Source organism: Lithobates pipiens, unplaced genomic scaffold (genome assembly GCF_037356315.1).
Source record: "Lithobates pipiens isolate NorthernLeopardFrog02 unplaced genomic scaffold, aLitPip1_a1.2 Scaffold_22, whole genome shotgun sequence".
NCBI classification, from domain to species: Eukaryota; Metazoa; Chordata; class Amphibia; order Anura; family Ranidae; genus Lithobates; species Lithobates pipiens.
This window is the reverse complement of record NW_027507784.1, coordinates 170,528,613-170,548,609: the sequence shown is the minus strand read 5'-3', so window position 1 is coordinate 170,548,609 and position 19,997 is coordinate 170,528,613. Positions and strand designations below refer to the sequence as shown.

The following is a 19,997-nucleotide window of genomic DNA, read 5'->3' as shown; positions in this document are numbered from 1 at the left end:
CATAGAAAAGTTTCCCCCTAATTTTCAAGTGGTCTCCCATATCCTACTAGTTGCCAGAACTTCAATTGCGAGGTATTGGAAAAGCAATGAGGCACCTAGTGCCTCGGAGGTAATGGTGAATATCCAACTTCACTACACTTATGAAAAACTTATAGCTAGAAGTAACTGTTCTAGGAAAAAGTTTGATATGAATTGGTGAATCTGGGACAACTGATATAAGAGCAATATCTCTTCTCCTTGACCTATACAGAGAACTGACACTGTGGGCCTGCCGCACAGCCAGGCCCACTCGATCTGGGACTTGGGACAGACCAGTATTGTCATAGTCATTGTTAATTTGTTGTTTATGTTTATACTTTTAACTTTTTCTATCTTGGTCGCACCATAATGGTGATGGACCACTTTGTGTGGCGTAGCCTATGGACTAGCGGATAAGCGCTATTAACCTCCTCTTACACAACCACTAAGCAACTTTGTGTTGAGCGGGAGGATGCTGGTGGGGGGCGGGGAGGCTTTGGGCCTCTCAGCCCTCCAGTGAGGCGCTATGGTTAGTTGCCATACCATAACTTAAAGGTGTAATGAGTCATGATCTTTACTATAACATGTGATGGCTGTATACCTGTTTTTTTATGCTCTATGGCAGTGCCAACCTTTATTGTATTGAATTTAAAACATTTTTAATAAAAAGGAATTAAACAAAAAAAGAGTAATAGGTGGTTGAGAAATGAGATGTGTAATTTATGCTCCTAGAACGCCTAAAGGTGCTACTTCAACATTGCGCTTCTGTATGTGGCCAGGCTGTGTAAAATTCTCATATTTCCATACTCAGGAGTAGTAGAATGTATTCTACTACTAAAAAAATCTTCATTTTGCAAAGAATTGTGGGAGAAAATGTCAACTTCAAAAAACTAACCATGCCTTTTACTAAATACCTTGGAATGTCTACTTTCCAAAAAAGGGGTCATTTGGGAGGGATTTGTACTTTCCTGGCTTGTTAGGGTCTCAAGAAATGAGATAGGCCTTCAATACATCAGGTGTGATCCATTTTCAATAATTGGCACCATAGCTTGTAGACCCTATAACTTTGACAAAGACCAAATCATTTACACTGATTTGAATTATTTTTACCAAAGATATGTAGCAGTATAAATTTTGACTAAAATTTATGAAGAAAACTTACTAATTTGCAAAACTTTATAACAGAAATTAAGAAAAAAATTTTTTTTTAACAACATTTTCGCTATTTTTTCATTTATAGCACAAAAAATAAAAAAAAAACAGAGGTGATCAAATACTGCGAAAGAAAGCTCTATTTGTGTGGAATAAAAGGACAAAAATTTCATATGGGTGCAGTGTTGCATGACTGAGTAATTGTCATTCAAAATGTGAGAGCAACGAAAGCTGAAAATTGGTCTGGTTAGGAAGGGGGTTTAAGTGCCCAGTGTGTAAGTGGTTAAATAAAAAGACTCGTGAAGCAAGAAACAGTACAATATTTATTTAACATAGTATAGATATTCTGGATGATTCAGAAATTTGTACATCTCTATTTACAATGAATTAAAATATTTCTTTTATTCTCTGGTAGATATTTACATTTGTTAACAGCAACTAAGTTTCACATTTCAACAACAGTGAACAGCATTTACCAGCTTCCAGTAAGACAGTTATAAATATTGTCTAACATGCACCGATAATAAGATCTTCAATAGGTTTTATTCCTTCTGCACTTTACAGAAATAACAAAAGTACACTGGTCCCAAGAGGCAGGAGTAAACTGCTAAATCCCAGACAACGTGGAAAGACGCAGCTTACTTGTCACCATAGAGATCAGTGAGCCTGCAAAAGTGTGAAAGCCCAAAAAGCAGCAGTGCTCCTCTTAGTACATAAACTAAACTTTGTTTTACACTAGCATACCACTGAATGCCTTCATGCAGGCAAAGGGGCACCAGTTAGCTCACCAGCTTTGAGTGATAGCAAATCAACAGATAAAAAAAAGCTTATAATAAAAAACAGTAATGGAAATTAAATAAATAAGCTGCTGCAGATGCTCTTCGATGGTAGTACTCTGCTTCTCCAAATTGTTTGTCAGACTGATAATTTTTTTGCCAAGCTTTAGAGGAGAAAGGGGAAGTCAATGAAATGAGTTAAATATTATTCTGGCTCCAAAAACACAGTTCACATATTTGAATGACTTTCACTGTCATTTTTAAACTGGTAAAATGTGCTAACAGGGCAACACATGCCTACAACTATCCCTTTTGCCCCCCAATACACTAGGATGAAGCTGTCCTTCAAGGATAGAAATATATCTGCTCTTTGAAATGTAATAGCTCTTAGAATGAATAACTACAGTTTCAGTAACCGTTGTATAGAACAAGATAAATTGAATAAAATAGAACGGCATAATTTAAAGTGAACCTTTGCCCAAACTATGGAAACACGCACACACATATTTACATATTCTAAACAAGCAGTAAAAGCTCTTTATTCACCTCTCTAGCCTTTGACATTACAGAAAAAATAACCTTCAAATTTCAGAACACAAGCAAATTAAATCAGATTATTTTTCCTAATATTTTCTATTGCACCAGAATCTTGTCTGACCCCCAGGCCTCTAACACAACAGGTTTTTCCAAATTGTTTAAAATTTGGTTTCAGTCAATATCTGAGTCTTTGTTGTGATCTTTAAGAATTAAATAACTTTACGGCCCTATTGGGGTTGGTTTAGCCTGGTCCCTTCTATATTGAACTGTACTGTTATTGTGCTGCCCCCCCCCCCCCCATTGTAAAGCACTTTGCAAACTGTTGGTGCTATATAAATGCTTTATAATAATAATAATAAAATCGGAGCGTGCAAAATCTGGTGCAGCTGTGCATGGTAGCCAATCAGCTTCTAACTTCAGCTTATTCAATTGAGCTTTGACAAAAAAATAAATAAAAAAAAAATAAATAAAAAAAAAACTCTAAGCAGATTGGTTTCTTTGCAGAGCTGCACCACTCTCCAGTTTTAGTAAATCAACCCCCATGCACCAAAGGACAAATGCAAGAATCCAACCTAGTGCATGGAGCACTTGCTTCCATTCTTATCTGTGGCCCTGTTGCTGAGGAGTGTGGTTGGACAGCTTGTCCCCTTCCCCCCACTGCTTTTCAGTTAAGCTGCTAGCAAAGAGCAGGGTTATTTAAGGAGATGGGGGGGGGGGGGGGGCAGCAACAGCTTACACTGAGTTGAGGGGGTACTGACAGTGCACACAAGGCAGAGGGGCACACATCTGTAGCTATATGCCTCCTCTCCCCTGCCTCGTAACAGAGTGAGAAAGTACTATAAAGCTCTGATCTGTCTGCTTGCTATTGCAGCTAGAGTGGCTACAGTAGTATTATATTCCGGCTTGTGCTTGAATAGCAGTGGCTGCAGATGAGCATGACCATTCATAAAAATACAAGTCAAGCTGCCAACTGGTACTGTAGGCCCCATCCCCACAATAGCAGGTTGGCAGATCTGGGCTCCATTGCCAGAGAGTAAAAGCAGCCAGTTTGGGTTGTGGCTTGTGTTATTATAATTAACCATGCTGGTCTGCAGCCACTGTCATTCTTTCTTGCCTGATACTGCCAATGCTTGAAGATAGAGGAATCTTGGTGCAGGGGATGACACAGAAAAGGGAGCTTCTCCCAAAAAGTGTTTCAGGATGACATTACTATTCATTAAACAGAAGAATGAAGTGGGGGTTAGTGCTGGCTGAAACTCTCCCAAACCCCTATAAATTGGGCTTCAGACTGGGGTAGAAATATAGCCAGAATAAACAGAAAACAAAGATTGGTTTTACAGTACAATGCAGCCATGAATCTATATGGGAACAAGTGCTTCTTGTACTTGGTCACCTGGGAGATACAAGAATTTAAAAACAATGGTGATCATTCGTCTTTAAAGAGCTTTTATTGTTTCTTAAAAATATATAAACTTTAATGCCACTAGTCTAGGCACAGGTGAACTTTAAAATAATTCACCACCTAAAATGAAATACCAGTGAAAGACAACCAACTTTTCTATAGCCCGCAAAAGATTGCTAAATACAAGTTGTTTTTATTGTTGGCTACTGAATCGATTGAATCCTTATTACATGAACATAATGAACATATTTGGGCCATGTACATTTCGCTTTCACAGCAAACTACAAAAGGGAAGCCATTAGTAGCACTGTGTATTATTGGCTCATGGAAATTACTCCAAGTATTTCACTATGTAGAACCTAAAGGCAATAAGTAGTCAATGCCTTGGTGTGGTGGTGCAATTAACCAACATTTTTTGATCGGTGGATTTATATATGGAGTAGTGCTCTGAAAAAAACTGTATTCTATATGTAAAGCCATGACATATTAAGGTCCCGGAACCCTCTCTACATACAGCAGCACACACTTTTTTTATTTCTCAAGTTGTTAGGTTTGGAACTTTAATTATTAGGCATTTCACTGCATAATAATCAGATTTGGGGCTTATTTTCTAGAATGAGAAAATTTGAAAATGTATTTAACTGCATGCAGCCATCTCTAGTGAGATTACAAAAGGTCCAACCCTGACTTATAGCATAGAATAAAAAAATGTAAGCAAGAAGACAATACGGTATTGAAATAATAATAAAAAACAACTTGAGACATTAAAACCTAATTCACAAATCTGCTCATAAACCTCGTAAAAGTACCCAAATGGTGGGGAATTACTTGAGTAACGTGTTTTTTTTTGACCAAGCCCTTTAAGATATTGCCTTGCCACTTGGAAAACAAATCTAGGCAATGCTAGTAAACAGCCTAGATGGATTTGTGATTTTAGTAAGTTTGTTCAAACAGCAAGATTGTCATCAATCAAGCAATCAAATATTGCTTTATTGCCCAAGGGCTGACAACTGATTTATACATAAAAGGACAGTAATGAACTTTGCACATTATTCCTTTTATTACAAAGCTTTTCTTAAGGTAACTGTCACTAAAATAAAAGGTTAAATAAAGTGACCCTTGGAAAGAAGACATTGAATACTCAGCTTACCTGCTGTCAATCTCTAAAATAGTTAAAGAAAAACACAGGCTAAAAATCCTGTATGATCTAAATCTTCCAGGATTAACCACTAGCCGACCAGCCGCCGCAGTTAAACTGCGGCAGCATGGCTCGGCTGCGCGAATCGCTGTTATGCTACATCAGTAGCATAAACTGCCACTAGGGGACGCTTGCGTGCACCCCCACTCGCTCCCCCAGCCGATGCGAGTGCCCGGCTGTCTTGATCACCACCGGGCTCCCACGGTCACTCGAGGCACACAGAGAACCGGGAGCTGTGTGTGTAAACACAGTTTCCGGTTCTCTGAGCAGTGAACTGACAGATCGTCTGTTCATACAGAATACAGTTTCCTTGCACAGTCCCACCCCCCCTTCAGTTAGAACACTCCCTAGGATACATATTAATGCCTTCACTGCCCCCTAGTCTTAAGCCCTTCACTGCCAGTGAAATTTTTACAGTAATCAATGCAATTTTAATCGCACTGATCGCTGAATTAATGGCAATGGTCCCAAAAATGTGTCAAAATTGTCCGACGTGTCTGCCAGAATGACGCAGTCATGATAAAAATCGCTGATCGCCACCATTACTAGTAAAAAAAAAAATTATTAATAAAAATGCCATAAAACTATCCCCTATTTTGTAGACGGTATAACCTTTGGGCAAACCAATCAATATACGCTTATTGCGATTTTTTTTTTACCAAAAATATGTAGAAGAATATGTATCAGCCTAAACTGAGGAAAATCATTTTTTTTTATATTTTTTGGGGATATTTATTGTAGCAAAATTGGCGCTTTTTTGTTCATAGCTCTATTTGTAGGAAAATAGATGTAAATTTTGTTTGGGAGCCACGTCGCATGACCACGCAATTGTCAGTTAAAGCAACGCAATGCAGAATTGCAAAGTGGTCTGGTCTTTACCCAGCCAAATCGTCTGGGGCTTAAGCGGTTAATTTGCTTGTCATCGCTCTTCTTCACCACTGCAAAAACTAGCAGCATGGGCATCGGGATAGGTATTTCATGTCTTCTTTGTAGAGGCAAAAGTATATTGAACCTTTATTTTAGTGATATACTGTAGTTACTTAAAAAAAAAAAAAAAAATGTATTTATGTTTTAATAAAATGTTATGTTATTTATGGATTACCTCTGTGGATAGCTTTTGGCTAACTGTTCTAGGAAACAAAGTATCCATTATTGCCGATAGATTAAGGAGTTCCATTTAATTTGTTAGTTCTAAATACAATGGAGTATAAATGGAAAGAAACTAGAAAGTACGGTGAAACAGAAACTAGGGTGAAATTGCTTTTAGTATATAAAATTACTTTTCTTTTCTAATTTGTAGACCTTGTTAGACAACTTTCTGCAATATGCAAAACATACTCCAAGTTGTGTGTTGCAGCACTGTATAAAAATTACCAAGACATTTATTGGCATGTGGATGCATTGACAAACTACTGTAGAGAGAGTTGTATAACCAACAACATTCAAAGGTGCCAAAAAGTCCTACTTTTCATGAAAACAGTCACAGAAAAGAGCAAAAAAAAAAAGAAAAAAGAAAAAAAAAAAAAAAGTAAAATCTAATATATGAAAAATTTTGAATAAAATGGAAGCCCAGGTAACAGGTCAGAATACATGTTCTACCACACCTTCCAATGTGCTTTTGTTTTGGGACCCACAAAGTGACTATTTAATAATATATCAAAATCAGGGATTTTAGGACTTGAAACGGAAACCCCAGCACCCAGCCTGTACAGCTCTGTCTTAGATTATTACATTTCAAAATTGTCATGTCATGTAAAAGAAATACTTGAATAGTACAAGATTAGAATGTTGACAAGTCTTGCCAACATTAAAAAACAAACTTAAAATCTTAAAATGTTCTCATATACAAATATATATAACAAACAGAACTAAAACACTCATACATACAGCATAATAACTCCTGAACACAAAATATTATATGCTTTGATTTACATACCAAATGATTGTCAATAAAATTCCTAAAAGAAATTAGAAAGCAATATCCTGTAAAAACAAAAAGAAAACTGTAGGCTGGAATCTTTTGTAATGAAATACATGTAGAAATCCTGAGAATACTGGACCAATACTATTAAAGCGGAATTAAAGTTACGTTGTTATTCACTGCGAACGGGCGGGCTTTTTATTGCAGAAGAAGCATGCAATGTCTCCTCTGCAATAATATGCACCCACCCTCTACCAGCATGTAAATGGAGCGGCACTTGAGCAGCTTGATCTCTGTGTGCTGGGATGATCGACTCCTGTGCACGGAACCATTAGTGGAAAGGTTAAGTATAGCTCCCTTAGTTCTGCGGATGTGCAAATTTTGGACAGATCTAACAAAATATTGCTGCACATTTTCTATCATCACATTCTGCATCTTAGCCCCATCAACAGTTTTCCTTACATAGGAATAATTTTATTCATGCGGAGGGTGAATATCTGTGACAAAATTCCATGGACCAACTTTGGCCATCACAATAAGAACTGTTCTATGATTTCTCATAATCTCTTCCTGCCCCATACACACAAACAGACTTATGAAAAACAAAAAACAGGAGTACAAGCAGGTTTGTTTAAACTAAGAAACAGGCATTTTTACAAGACTAATATTTAGCACTGACTATGCTAAGGAGGACACAAAATAGAATTTGAAGCTACCCCTAAAAGCTTTCTGTGGGACTGTTGCGAAAGGATAAGTGGCAAAAATCTCTTGAAATACTGTGCTTGTTCAGCATTATTTCTATAGATCATGCTAAAATGACATATTTCTAAATGTATACCAAAATATAAACATTTTCCATCTTTAATGATATAAAAATACACCAATGTGCTCCATATGTTCTCAATACCATTACAGTATCAACAGATACACAGTCCATGTATGACAATATCCTGTTATTTTCTTTACTAGGATGATAATAAATAAGTACCACAAAATCCAGCAAATTCATACTTTAAAGAGCTCTCTCTACCACTACACCGTTCTAAAAAAATGCTGCAGAAAAAATGCCACATATTTATAATGTAGACCCTTATGCTTGCACCGGCTTTAGAACTATAGCTTCTGTCCAATGACAAATGCTCAAATTCTACTTGTTCTTTTAAAGGTACTATAGACAACAACTGTCTACACAAGTCTCTCAGAGTTACAGCTTGGTTGCTGCAGAAACATATAACAAGGGTAACAAAGTAATTAATATTATGATTTATAACGGATTGATTTTTCCCTTCCTTACAGTATTACATTTGCCAGAACATGAAGTTGTGCTTTAAGTCGATAAATTTTAGCTGAAATTCAGACATGAAAAAAAGCTTCCCACCATTCAGTTATATATTCTGTTCCCTAAACTGCCACTGTCCATATTAGTTTTTGTGGTGGTGATTGGGCTCTAAAGTCACCATATATATCAGCTACCAGCACAAATGTATTTGACTGAGTGAGCTATAGGAAGTTTGTAGGCCTCAAACACACAGGTACTGTTTAATTTAAGCCTGTAAAATGCTGGAGTGAGAAGTGACATTTTCAAAAGAATTCCAAAGCATTTAACAAGCATTTAGGAGATTTTATGAACCCCTTTAAGTATGACTGAACGTTCGCTAAAAAATATACACTTTGTCCCAGCAGCTTCTGAAAAATGTCAATATGTGTTCTCTTTTATGATGAGGAGTCCTCCATCAATATTGTGAGACCTCCTGGCTCTTAGTACACCCGGTTCTGAAATATCCTTACATCTAGTGGTGGTCACAAGCAGCTTGTTTCCTACAAAGATGGATACAAACACATGACCAGGCAATGATGCTGGAAAAGTGGTATATCTTTAGTAAAGTCAACCTATCATATTGGCATTTCTACATTAGCTGCAGGAACAGGTACACATGTATAATGTTTATTAAAAGTGCAGCTGGACCTAAAAGCACAATTTAACTGCAGTTTAGGAGTGCTGAATACAGATATTACTGCTGTCTGTAGCATTAAATAAGCTCTAAAAAGATAAGTTCACCTTTGGAGAAATGCTACATGTTCCGCCCGTTTTTAGGGTAACATGTTTCTGATCCTGCAGCAGCTCCCTGTGACAGCAGGATGGGGATCTTCTCTCTGTGCTTGCTAAATGAATGAAGCCTACACAGCCACATAATTCATTCACAGAGTTCTGTGAATGAGTGAACTACAACTACTAACGGCCTTTGCGGGTGTCGGCTTGTAGTTCTCAATGAACTACCAGGGTGCTGTTGAGCGCTCTGGTAGTTCATTGATTTTTACTGTCTTTGTGCAAATGCCTGCCAGTACGATGTACGGGCAGGCAGCTTACACAGACAGTCTGTAGGAGTCCTGCATGGCACCTATGATCTGCTGATCGCAGGTGCAATGTTATCCAGGCACATTTATTTATCCTTTAAGCAAGTTTCAAGCTATGCTACCATCAACAGCCACAACTTTTTCTTTTTATAGGCAAGGATCAAGACTTCTGTCAGGTTATTGTTTCAGTCTGCGTTTCTCTTGATGAGACAATGTTCCAATGTATGATGGTTTAAATTAAAAATGTACAAAGATCAGGTCTGTGTATTATTTAAAGCAAGAAGGACATTACTTGTACCTGCCGCTGGAGCCTTGATTCACAAGTCCGCTGCTTTAAACAGCAAATCTTTTAGTTGCCAGCCATGGCATTCTACTCTAATCTTCCAGAGTCGCTGGATTTCCTCACAGCCTTCAATAGGCCCTGGATATAGCATGAGAACACAAATAGACACAGCAACCAGCACTTTAGAGTTACAGGTTGGAGGACATGGCTAACAGAAGTGGACAGAATTAACATCCTACACCCACCTTAACCCAGTTCACAACCAGGACATTAAGGAACACTGCCTTAACGTAAACTTGCCACAAAGCTTGGCAATTCAGAGTATATAATGGGAAAAAAACAAAAACAGAGGTTACTACCTTCATTAAAAATAATAGGATTTATCCTATTAAAGTCAAGGTCTGTCCCCTCACCTTTAGAGGTTTCCCATTGGTCAATGATCACTCCTTACCACTTTAATCAATTGAGAGGATCCTGGGGAGAGGGAGAAGGTTGCCAAGGTTGACATTTGCATTAAAAGATGAGATTTGCATGTGCATACATCTGCACTGAGATTATCCTCTGCTTAGGTAGTTTTTGATCATATGACTAGCTTGAATTGCCAATCTTTGTAACAATTTGCATTTAAATAGAATTCTAGTGATATATACATTTTAATGTACACAAAGTAATGTTTTTGGTTACGGGTTTAATATCTGTAGATTCACTTAGAAAAATATATGCTTGCCTATTTTACATCATCATATATTAACAATTGCTATTCATTAAAATGGGTTGATTGTAAAGGGTCAGTATAGCCAAATCAATTACTGCTGTTACATGGATTTATATAAATATGATTTTAACAACATTAATGAATATTGTGCATATACATATCTGGAGGTTATCAAAAGGTAAAATATTTAAAGCCCTCATGGCAAAGCAGTGAGCGATATCATCCAATGCACAGTTGATTTGTTGTCCTTTAAAATGGTTCTTAAGTCTAAATATTACCTTAATGCATTCCTTATTTAGGCATCTGTTTTGGCCCCACCCCCCTTTCAAACTAGCGCTGTGCATGTCTGAAGCTCATCCTTCCCCTCGCTTCTGTGTCTCACAGCCTTTGATTGACAACACTGGAAGCCAATGGCTTTTGCTGCCTCAGTAAAGCAAGTGGCGAGAGGGCAGTGGCCATGTTCCGCTGTCTGTCAATGGACGCAGCAGCAGGTCTCAGGAGCAAGCACACACGAGTGTCCCCATGGGAAATGGCTTCCCTTGGGCACTGGACAGATAGAAGGAGCCAGGAGTGCCAGCGGGGGACCTCAGAAAACGAGCTTCCGGTCCACTTTGTGCAATTCCATCGCACAGAGCAGGGAAGTATAGAGATGTGTGTGTTATTTCTTTTACTTTTCCTTTACACCCCTTTAACTTTCTTGTAGAACACTATCAGATGTCATTTTGGTCCCATCTTTTTGGCCTCAAACGTTAGCTTAAAACAAGCAATAGACCACACGGCAAAGTTTTTTTATAAATTTCTGTTATCTTAGTTTTGGTACAGGTAGGAACTTTTAATCCTGTTATGGTATTGTTTTATGGTATAGTAGGACTTTAAAATATACCAGTAACTTATATACAGATGTGGAGCCATCTTGGCACAGTATCTGTAAGAATGCAGCTCATATGCAAATAGGATCATTTCTGTATTACCAAGTGTTGGGAAAGAACTACAGTAACTGTTATTGTTGGTAAATAGAGGGTCAGAGGTCATCTAACTCACCTCATACACTGTCTCCAATTTTCTCAGTGTACAATGTGGGAGGTCAGGTGGTTGAAGAACAGCAACTGTTCCCAACACTAATTTAGAGCTACAATCACCTTTACATCTACCAACAACTATGTTGGTTTAAGGGCTGCCTTACTGGATACAAAGTGATTGAATATTTTGTAATGTAATGTAGCAACACAGCTCTTAGGCACTTACATTACAAAACACAACAATGCACAGTAACACAAATTGTAGTGCACTGTGTAGGAAAAAATGCTGCATGTCCGTTTTGGTCCTTTCCTGTGAACTAGCAGTCAATTCAACATTTTAAGAAGCAGATATATTAGCCTATACTTTCACTTTAAGCTACACACATTATAATGAATATACAATCTTTAATGTTACCAAAAACTAGGTAGTTGAAGGGCCTGCTTGATTGGATACAACTTGAAATGATGCTTTTGGCAAGTCCTCACACTACACAGTTTTAATACATCAAAATTAGATTGTACAAAGATTATACTGTCAGATTTTAACTTATATGGTGAAGCTTGAGGCCCCTTTTACATGACCGCTCTGATCAGATCTGTCTGATCAGGTGGACCTGTTCAGACCCTCCACTCCCCCTATGGACTGGTGGGTGTAAACAAACAGACTTGTGTCCATTTCCACCCACAAAAAAAAGAAATAAAAATAAATGGAAAGGGATCAGTTCTTCATGTAGGTGGATCAGAGAGTAGTCAGGTGTACACAGACAGCAGAGTCTGTTTACACCCAGCTGCCCAAACCGAGCAGAGCGGGCTCTATCAGTGTTCACTCTGCATAAATGGAGTGGACACAGACCTGCCCTACTCTGATCAGCAGAGGATCAGTGGACAGATCCACTGCTGATCAAAAAATGGAAATTGCCCATGTGCAAGGGGCCTAAAGCAAACCTTCGCCCACAAGATGCAATAGGGCATCACTGCTCTACCTTACAAATCTAAAATAGCAATTATTTTTTCTTTTTGTGTGCCTAGTCGCCAAAACTTCATGCCTAGGTGAAAATGACATCTCTAGCACTCTGAAGCTTCCTGCATGTCACATACCCCAGAATGCTCCAAGTTGAATTCATGTGGCTGGAAGTGGGTGCATCAGGGGTCTGAGCTACCTGAATCAGGAAAAAGCAGCCAGTACCCGATGACTTCAGCAACAAGAATGGCAACGCAAGACCCGGCTTGTGACAGCAGCTTAAAGTATAACACTGGATTCACTGGCTGGTTGAGTATGTGAATTGTGTAGTGGCAAAAAGTTAAAGGGGTGATGGTGGGGAGGGGGGGGGGGGGGAGTGCAGTTCCTCTTTAGGAGAGTAGTGCATAGAAGCTTTTCTGGTATGCCAAGGGCTCACACAGTAAGCACCTTGTGATGTTTGCTCTTAGGAAGGTCTTTTAGTTGTAAATATTCAATAATTATATTTTGTAAGCTGCACTGTAAACTAGATGAGCTACTAAATAGCACAAATGGATAAATCTTCTGCTGTGGCTATTGAATGCAGACTGCGACCACCATGGGCTGTCAGAACAGCGCATGCATCTGACTGGATGTAGGTGCTATTTGGCTGTCAATTTTCTGCCTTGCTCCTTTCGTGTTTCATTTGAAAGATGTTGAGTGGAGTGGCTCCAACAGGGCTACCCCACTGATCAAATTTCAGCCAGTAGGAAAAGGTCAATATTCATTCAGTGTATGGCCAGTTTTATTTAGAACTACTATTTAAATTTTACATTACTGTAATATGATAAGTAACATTAATTCGGAAGGTATTCTACTCACATTGTTCATTTACTAATTAAATAAGCCTGATCAATGTAGCTTAGTAAATCTTAATAAGACTCTCACTGCATGTATAACATCAACTCTGCCCCATTCTAGAAAATGTCAGAACAGATTTTACAGTAGAAGGAAAGTAACATATGGAAGCTACTGCTTCATCAGCGGCCAGCCAAATCAACACTGACCTTGACGCTGAGCCAAACATTGCATCAGCTGTCTTCAGCTAAAGAAATAAGTCTGCATATACACAATATAATTGTTTATATTATTATTGCCACATCCATAGCAGCAGCCCAGTAGACAGGACTTACAGCCAGCATTACATCCACTTGTTAATACAGTATACTGGTCCCTTCTGAACTTCTTTTAGGGGTGCCAGTTAGCAGCTACTTTTTCCAAGCTTCATTTGATTGAGAGCTGCAAGTTAGGCTGTTGCTATTCTGAGTTATCCAGCATGAAGAAGACATTATAATCTCTCTTAGCATACGTCAAAACACAAAAATATGTCACTTTACAGCAAGCACACAGCATGACACAGCACATCTGTGCGCACCAGTAACCAGCTATTATTTTTATAGGGCAAGAAGACAGTCCTTATGAGAACGAATAGCTAGTACACAATACAATGTCAAGTCTTGGTTGTTAGCATCTGCAGCTAACAATAACTTAGTTGCCCAAAACAAATGACAGAATTATGTTATCTAGACAGTAACAGTGTAAACATCTAAAAGCCAAGGGACACTAGCAGGCTAGTACTGCTCCAAATAAACAAGCTACTGGACAGAAAACTAACATCTTCAACCACACAGTACTCTTATGGATAATGTAACTATTTTCCAAATGCTGCCATTGAACAACCCAATACATTTACAGCTAGATTAACAGAAGGAAAGCTAAAACATTTACTCTTGCTTTAGTGGGTTGTTGGTGATTGTGGGAGTCACACAGCACTAATCAGCACACCCACTATCCCCACCCTTCCAGAATCGTGTAAGTCTAGGGATGTTATCACAACTTACAAAACAAATGATCAATACCAATGGCAGTGTGGTCAAGAGGCTTACCAAAAGAACAGAGAACATAATAATTTGTACAACAGCAATTCCAGCAGGCTGTATGACACTCCCTGATGTGTTCTCACAACTGGCCTGGCTGGATTAAAACAAACATTGTGAGTGGGTTTGAGATCTAAATAGATATTGGGAAAAGGGGATTTAGGGGAGCAGCTGAGAGGGCTCTTCGGCTGATTGCAAATCGAAAGACAGCCTATAGAGTCCCTCCTTTTACCCGACATTGAACTTGACATCCAACTGCAAGCATTGGCCATTAGGTAAAGTGAACATCCTAAAAAGACAATCTGGTTTTCATTTAGTTTTTTTTTTGTCCAAGTTTAAATCCTTAGGTCAGACAAACCCCACATAGGGAGGGAAGACGCATATTTTGGGAAATTAAAAATTAAGCAAACCAAAATGAAAAGGCTGTCAACAGATGATAAATGTCATCTATTGAAGTACACGTTTGCCAAAGATTACCAGAAATGAGCAGTAAATGGGATTGTCCAAAGTCACAGTAAACAGACGGATGTAACTCAAAGATCCAATGACACTTAAAGTAGGTAACATGGATATGTGGTAGATGAAGACATTGTGTAACTTGAGCGCAAGCTACAAGCACATTCCCAACACTTCCTTGAAGCTGACCATCTTTTTGGTGAAAACCCACTGCAGACCCACAGTAATGAAATGGGATTTTTTTTCTAAATTGCACTTCACCCAGAAAAGGGAAGAAAATGGTGGGAGTTTTGGACAAGAAAAACTGCATGTATGTAGACTAGTGATCAGGAATTTGGGGACAGTAATTTGTATTGCTCTAGCTTTGCATGAACACAATTCTATGAGAGAAATCAATAGGATTTGGAACTAAATAACAGAACTTTCTCTTCCTATGCAGAGTAGCACAGTTTCTAAAAGACAGCAGGGGAGTCTACACTTGGGAGATTAACTGCATATTGAAACTTGGGGATCGAGATTGTTTGGTCAAGGGAGCGCCAGCAGATAATAGGTCTTTGCCCTCTCCTGCTTGGCCTAATCGGTCCTCTTGTAAGCTTATTGTTGAAAAGCGGTTGGTGTTGCAAGTGGAAAGGTTTGTCACTCCATCTATCCCACCACTTCCACCAGCCTGACTGCCATTAACATAGTCGAAAGATTTACTGGATGAAGTGCTGGAGGTTCGGATCAGGCTAAGACTATTTGCCTTTGGCACCACGTGGCCTGCTGGAAGGCTGAGGTGCTTTTTCATAGGTGATAGCTCAATCGCTTCAAGTGAAGTATCTGCAGCTGTGGGAACAGGCTGTTTTCTAGGTGTGCTCTCCCGACTTTCATTAGGTTTGGATGGACTAGGTTGTTCTCTCTCTTTGACTGATCGCACGCTGCCACCTTTTCTTGAACCACTTCTTTGAGATGAAGATGAAGTTGGTTTGGCTCCAACTGGCTGGCTACTAACGGAGGCCCCTGACGAAAAACCTTCATCTGCATCATTAAGATTAATAGAGTCCTCTCCAGTAAAGGTGCCTTCCGGTCCTAAAATATAAAAACAATGTCAATTATCTCATTGCAGCACACAACATTTCATTCATGTTAAAGTGAACCTCTTTAGTCTCCAAGCATACAAAATATAGTATTACATTCATAAATGGTTTTAAGTGCACCAATTACCCAAAATGTTCAACCTAAAAAGGCAGCATATACAGTATACATGCAAATTTAGACATTTGATAAAGGTCAACAACTAAGCTCTCATCTCCATCTCAAACCTCTTCCCCTGGATGTATGCAGCGACACTCAGGGCTTCACCTTCTCTATGCTGCAAAAGATGACAAAACCTGACAGGGATAAGCAAAGTCTCTGGGGAAAAAATTTGGCCAGAGTTTGCATTCATTGATTATAAACCAGTGAGTTTTTAAAGCTTATTAGTTCATACTTTGCAGCAGTTTCTAGAAACTGCAAAGGAAGAGGTTCTCTGTAAATTATTTTATTTTCCAAATTGCTCTTATAAAAATAAACAAGGGAAGACACTTTCATTTGTTTAATTTGTAAAATGTTTGTCTACACTGCTTCTTCTCTTCATAACAGTATGGTTACAGGTGTAAAATGTCCCAGCTGCTTTCATGGTACAGTTGGCAGTAATCCTCTCCTCCTTGTTGCTCTGTCTCAGCTGCAATCAGTGAGTAGGAAAAAAAACATAGTAAACCGTGTTGAAAAGGGTCAGTCTATTGTAATATTTTCTCATACTGTTAATATGGATCCCAAGGAAGGCAAAAATCCTAATGCACTAAAATTATCCTCACATTGAAGGAAAAATAGTTTATTAACTAGAAATAACAATGATAATTTCTAACTAGAGCTGGAGTTTCCCCCCCCCCCAATAAAAATGCATAGAATCTCTAACTGAAGCAACCCCTGATTCTTATCCAAACAAAATCAAACTGAAAGTACCCTGTAGAACAAGAGGAACAATATTAACCTGACAGGTGGCATGTTGAATCTTCACCCTCCTGCACAACCGCTAATACTGCTGCTATCTGACAATTCTGGGTGTGTGTGTGTGTCCACCAATGGTCCCTGAGGTTCCTCCTTTCACTGACCTCTATGTCACTACTGTATTCTATAATCATGTATGGGGCTGGCAGGAGGTACTACAGCAACCAGTAGGGAACAAGCTATCTGGCACATCTGGAAGATTAAACATTACACTTGCCTGAAATACTCCCCCTCTTCTCTTACAGGGTACTTTATATTATAATTAGTGAGACAGGTGACAGAGTTGCTTTAAATTCACTTGTACTGTTGGCCATCATTCTTTGACAAAAACATTTAAGGTAAGCCCATCACAGATCTGGGCAATTAAAACAGTTTAAGCACATAATGAAAGGTGAATAGGTGGAGTTCACCTTCAGAAAATTTACAAAAAGTCAAAATTTTCAGAATACCCAGCATACACTGAAGCTGTGCGCCAATTTTGACACAGCAAATCAAAGAATAGACTCTTTGTGGATCACATCAAACTAAGACTTTACTCTTCTTAGTGCAAGAAAAATGCAACATGTTTACCTACTTTCCCCTTCAGTCTAAGAGAAGTTAACATGCTAGCCAAGCCCTGATATCCTAAAGTTCCCATAGCATTATACAAGAAAGGGGGGCATTCCTACTGTATTATGGATGCAAAGACTAGCCACATTGGTCCAAAAGCAAACAGATGCCCTGTAGATATTGAGTGCAGTGTATCTTATAAACACTGCATTATAAAGAAAACATGAGCTGATGAAGAGGAGGGCAATTAAAATGAGCATGTTCAAAAATCGGAATAAATGAAATGAAGTATGCAGCTGAGCATAAACCATTTTGTTGGTTTAGACCTCCACCCAAAACTATTTAATTTTTGGTGTATGGAAGCTTAAGTTCAAAATTATACTTACCATAACAGCCCAAATGTTAAATTCTTTGTGTTCTGTTAAGTTTGTCTAGTGATCGATTGTACTCACTGCCCCTGATGCCTTATTGTTTTTGAAGGACTCCCTATGGAAGCCAAAAAACTTTGACAAGGAGGCAGCAGCATGTTCAGTGAGTAGAGGAGAGCACTAAGAGAATATCGCTGGATTGCCACATTGCAGACTGCCATAGTACCCTCTACCAGAGTCAAAATTAAACATTTTCCAGACAGGCCTTAAAGTAAAACTAAAAGGTTAGCTGTTACAAATACTATAAGATCAAATATAGCACATTTGTATATTAAATAATGCATCAAAAGACTGGAAGCCTCACCTACCTGTTTAAGTTCTACAATGGCCATCAGTTCCCTGAGAGATAGCTCCTCTGATGGAAGCGCAGGCATAAGGATTTAGTGCAGGCACATATACACTCAGAGCTTTAAATGTTTTAGCAATGATCCCATGCAGACCCATGCAAGCCAGTAACTAAATCAAACATGCAACAGGGATTTTCAAACTAGGGGAACTGTATCGAATACAACATAATTGAACTGCTGAAAAATAGCAGTAAGTAACCTTTAAGATACTGATCTTTATACCACCGATTAGCAATTATTTTATGACCACTGACAGTTTAAGTGAATAACATCATTATCTTGTTACAATGGGATCTGAAAGTTGGTGGAATATATTAGGCAGCAAGTAAACATGTTGTCCCTGAAGCTTGATGTGTTGAGGGCAGAAAAAAAAATGGGCATCACAGTTTCTTGTGTATGGGGCTGCGTAGCCGCAGACTGGGTTTGCCCATGCTGACCCATATCCACTGCCAAAAACACAATGGCCATGGAGCAATAGAAGATGACAGGTCTGATGAATCACATTTTCTTTTACATCATGGCACCATGATGTAGTATGGGAGAAGCCCATACTACATCAAGCCGGCAGTGGCAGTGTGATGTGTTGGGCAATGTTCTACTGGGAAACCTCGGGTTCTGCCATTAATGTGGATTTTACTTGACCTAACTACCAAAACATTGTAGCTACCCAAATACACTCCTTTACAGAAATGGTATTCCCTGTTGGCAATGGCCTATTTCAGCAGGATAATGACGAGTTTGAGGTATTAACTTGGCTTCCATTCTCCAGATCTCAATCCAATCAAACACCTGTGGGATGTGCTGGAAACAGTCTGCTCTATGAAGGCCCCACCTCTCAACTTACAGAATTAAAATATCTGCCAATGATGGTTTGGTGCCAGATACCACAGCATACCTTCAGAGGCCTAGGGACCTACTTAATATTTGGTGGGTGGTCATAAAGTTATGGCTGATCTGTGTATACAGTATATGTGAAAGCTCTGCTAGGCTAAGCCAGGTGTAGCATTGGCAAGCACCCAAACAACCCTAGATATGAGGCACACAATGCAGAAGTTTGAAAAACCTTGTAATAGATCATTCATTTTCAACCAGCATGAAACATTTATGGATGGAAAGTAGGCACTGAGAGATAACGAACTATTATTAAACTTAGACAGAAATCACGTTCTTTGCCTCTATATCCATACAGATCCAATCCTTCTACCATCAATAATACATAGCAAAAAAGGCAACAGATGAAACTTTGATTACATTATCCTCCTCCACGATTGTGTTTAGCTTCTACTTTTAGAGAGCATGTTTTTCTACATTAGCATACGTTAATCATCTGTGTGTGGTCTATATATACACATTTGTGCTCATAAGTTTACATACCCTGGCAGAATTTATGATTTCTTGGCCATTTTTCAGAGACTATGAATAACACAAAAACTTTCACTCATGGTTAGTGTTGGGCTGAAGCCATTTATTATCAATCAACTGCGTTTACTATTTTTAAATCACAATGACAACAGAAACTACCCAAATGACCCTGATAAAAAGTTCTTAATACAGAGCATTGCCCTCTTTAACATCAATGACAGCTTGAAGTCTTTTGTGGTATTTGTGGATGAGGCAATTTATCTTCTCAGATGCTAAAGCTGCCCATTCCTCTTGGCAAAAAGCCTCCACTTCCTGTAAATTCTTGGTCTGTCTTGCATGAACTGCATGTTTGAGATCTCCCCAGAGTGGCTCAATGATATTGAGGTCAGGAGACTGACATGGCCACTCCAGAACCTTCACTTTATTCTGCTGTAGCCAATGACTGGTCGGCTTAGCCTTGTGTTTTGGATCACTGTCATGTTGGAATGTCCAAGTATGTCCAAGTATGTCCCATGCGCAGCTTCCAGGCTGATGAATGCAAATGTTCCTCCAGTATTTTTTGATAACATACTGCATT

General features: G+C 38.8%; 1 protein-coding gene across 3 annotated transcripts in view; it reads right to left on the bottom strand.

The window, feature by feature from the left end:
* Positions 1 to 1,480: 1,480 nt before the first annotated feature.
* The window catches only part of HYCC2 (hyccin PI4KA lipid kinase complex subunit 2), a 216,346-nt gene continuing 197,829 nt past the window's right edge, over positions 1,481 to 19,997 (bottom strand). For all 3 annotated transcript variants that reach the window (XM_077448633.1, XM_077448631.1, XM_077448632.1), the window contains one exon: positions 1,481 to 15,774. In XM_077448633.1, coding sequence (XP_077304759.1) covers positions 15,179 to 15,774 — 596 coding nt within the window. In that variant the 3' untranslated portion in view covers positions 1,481 to 15,178. The remainder of the gene's footprint in view (positions 15,775 to 19,997) is intronic.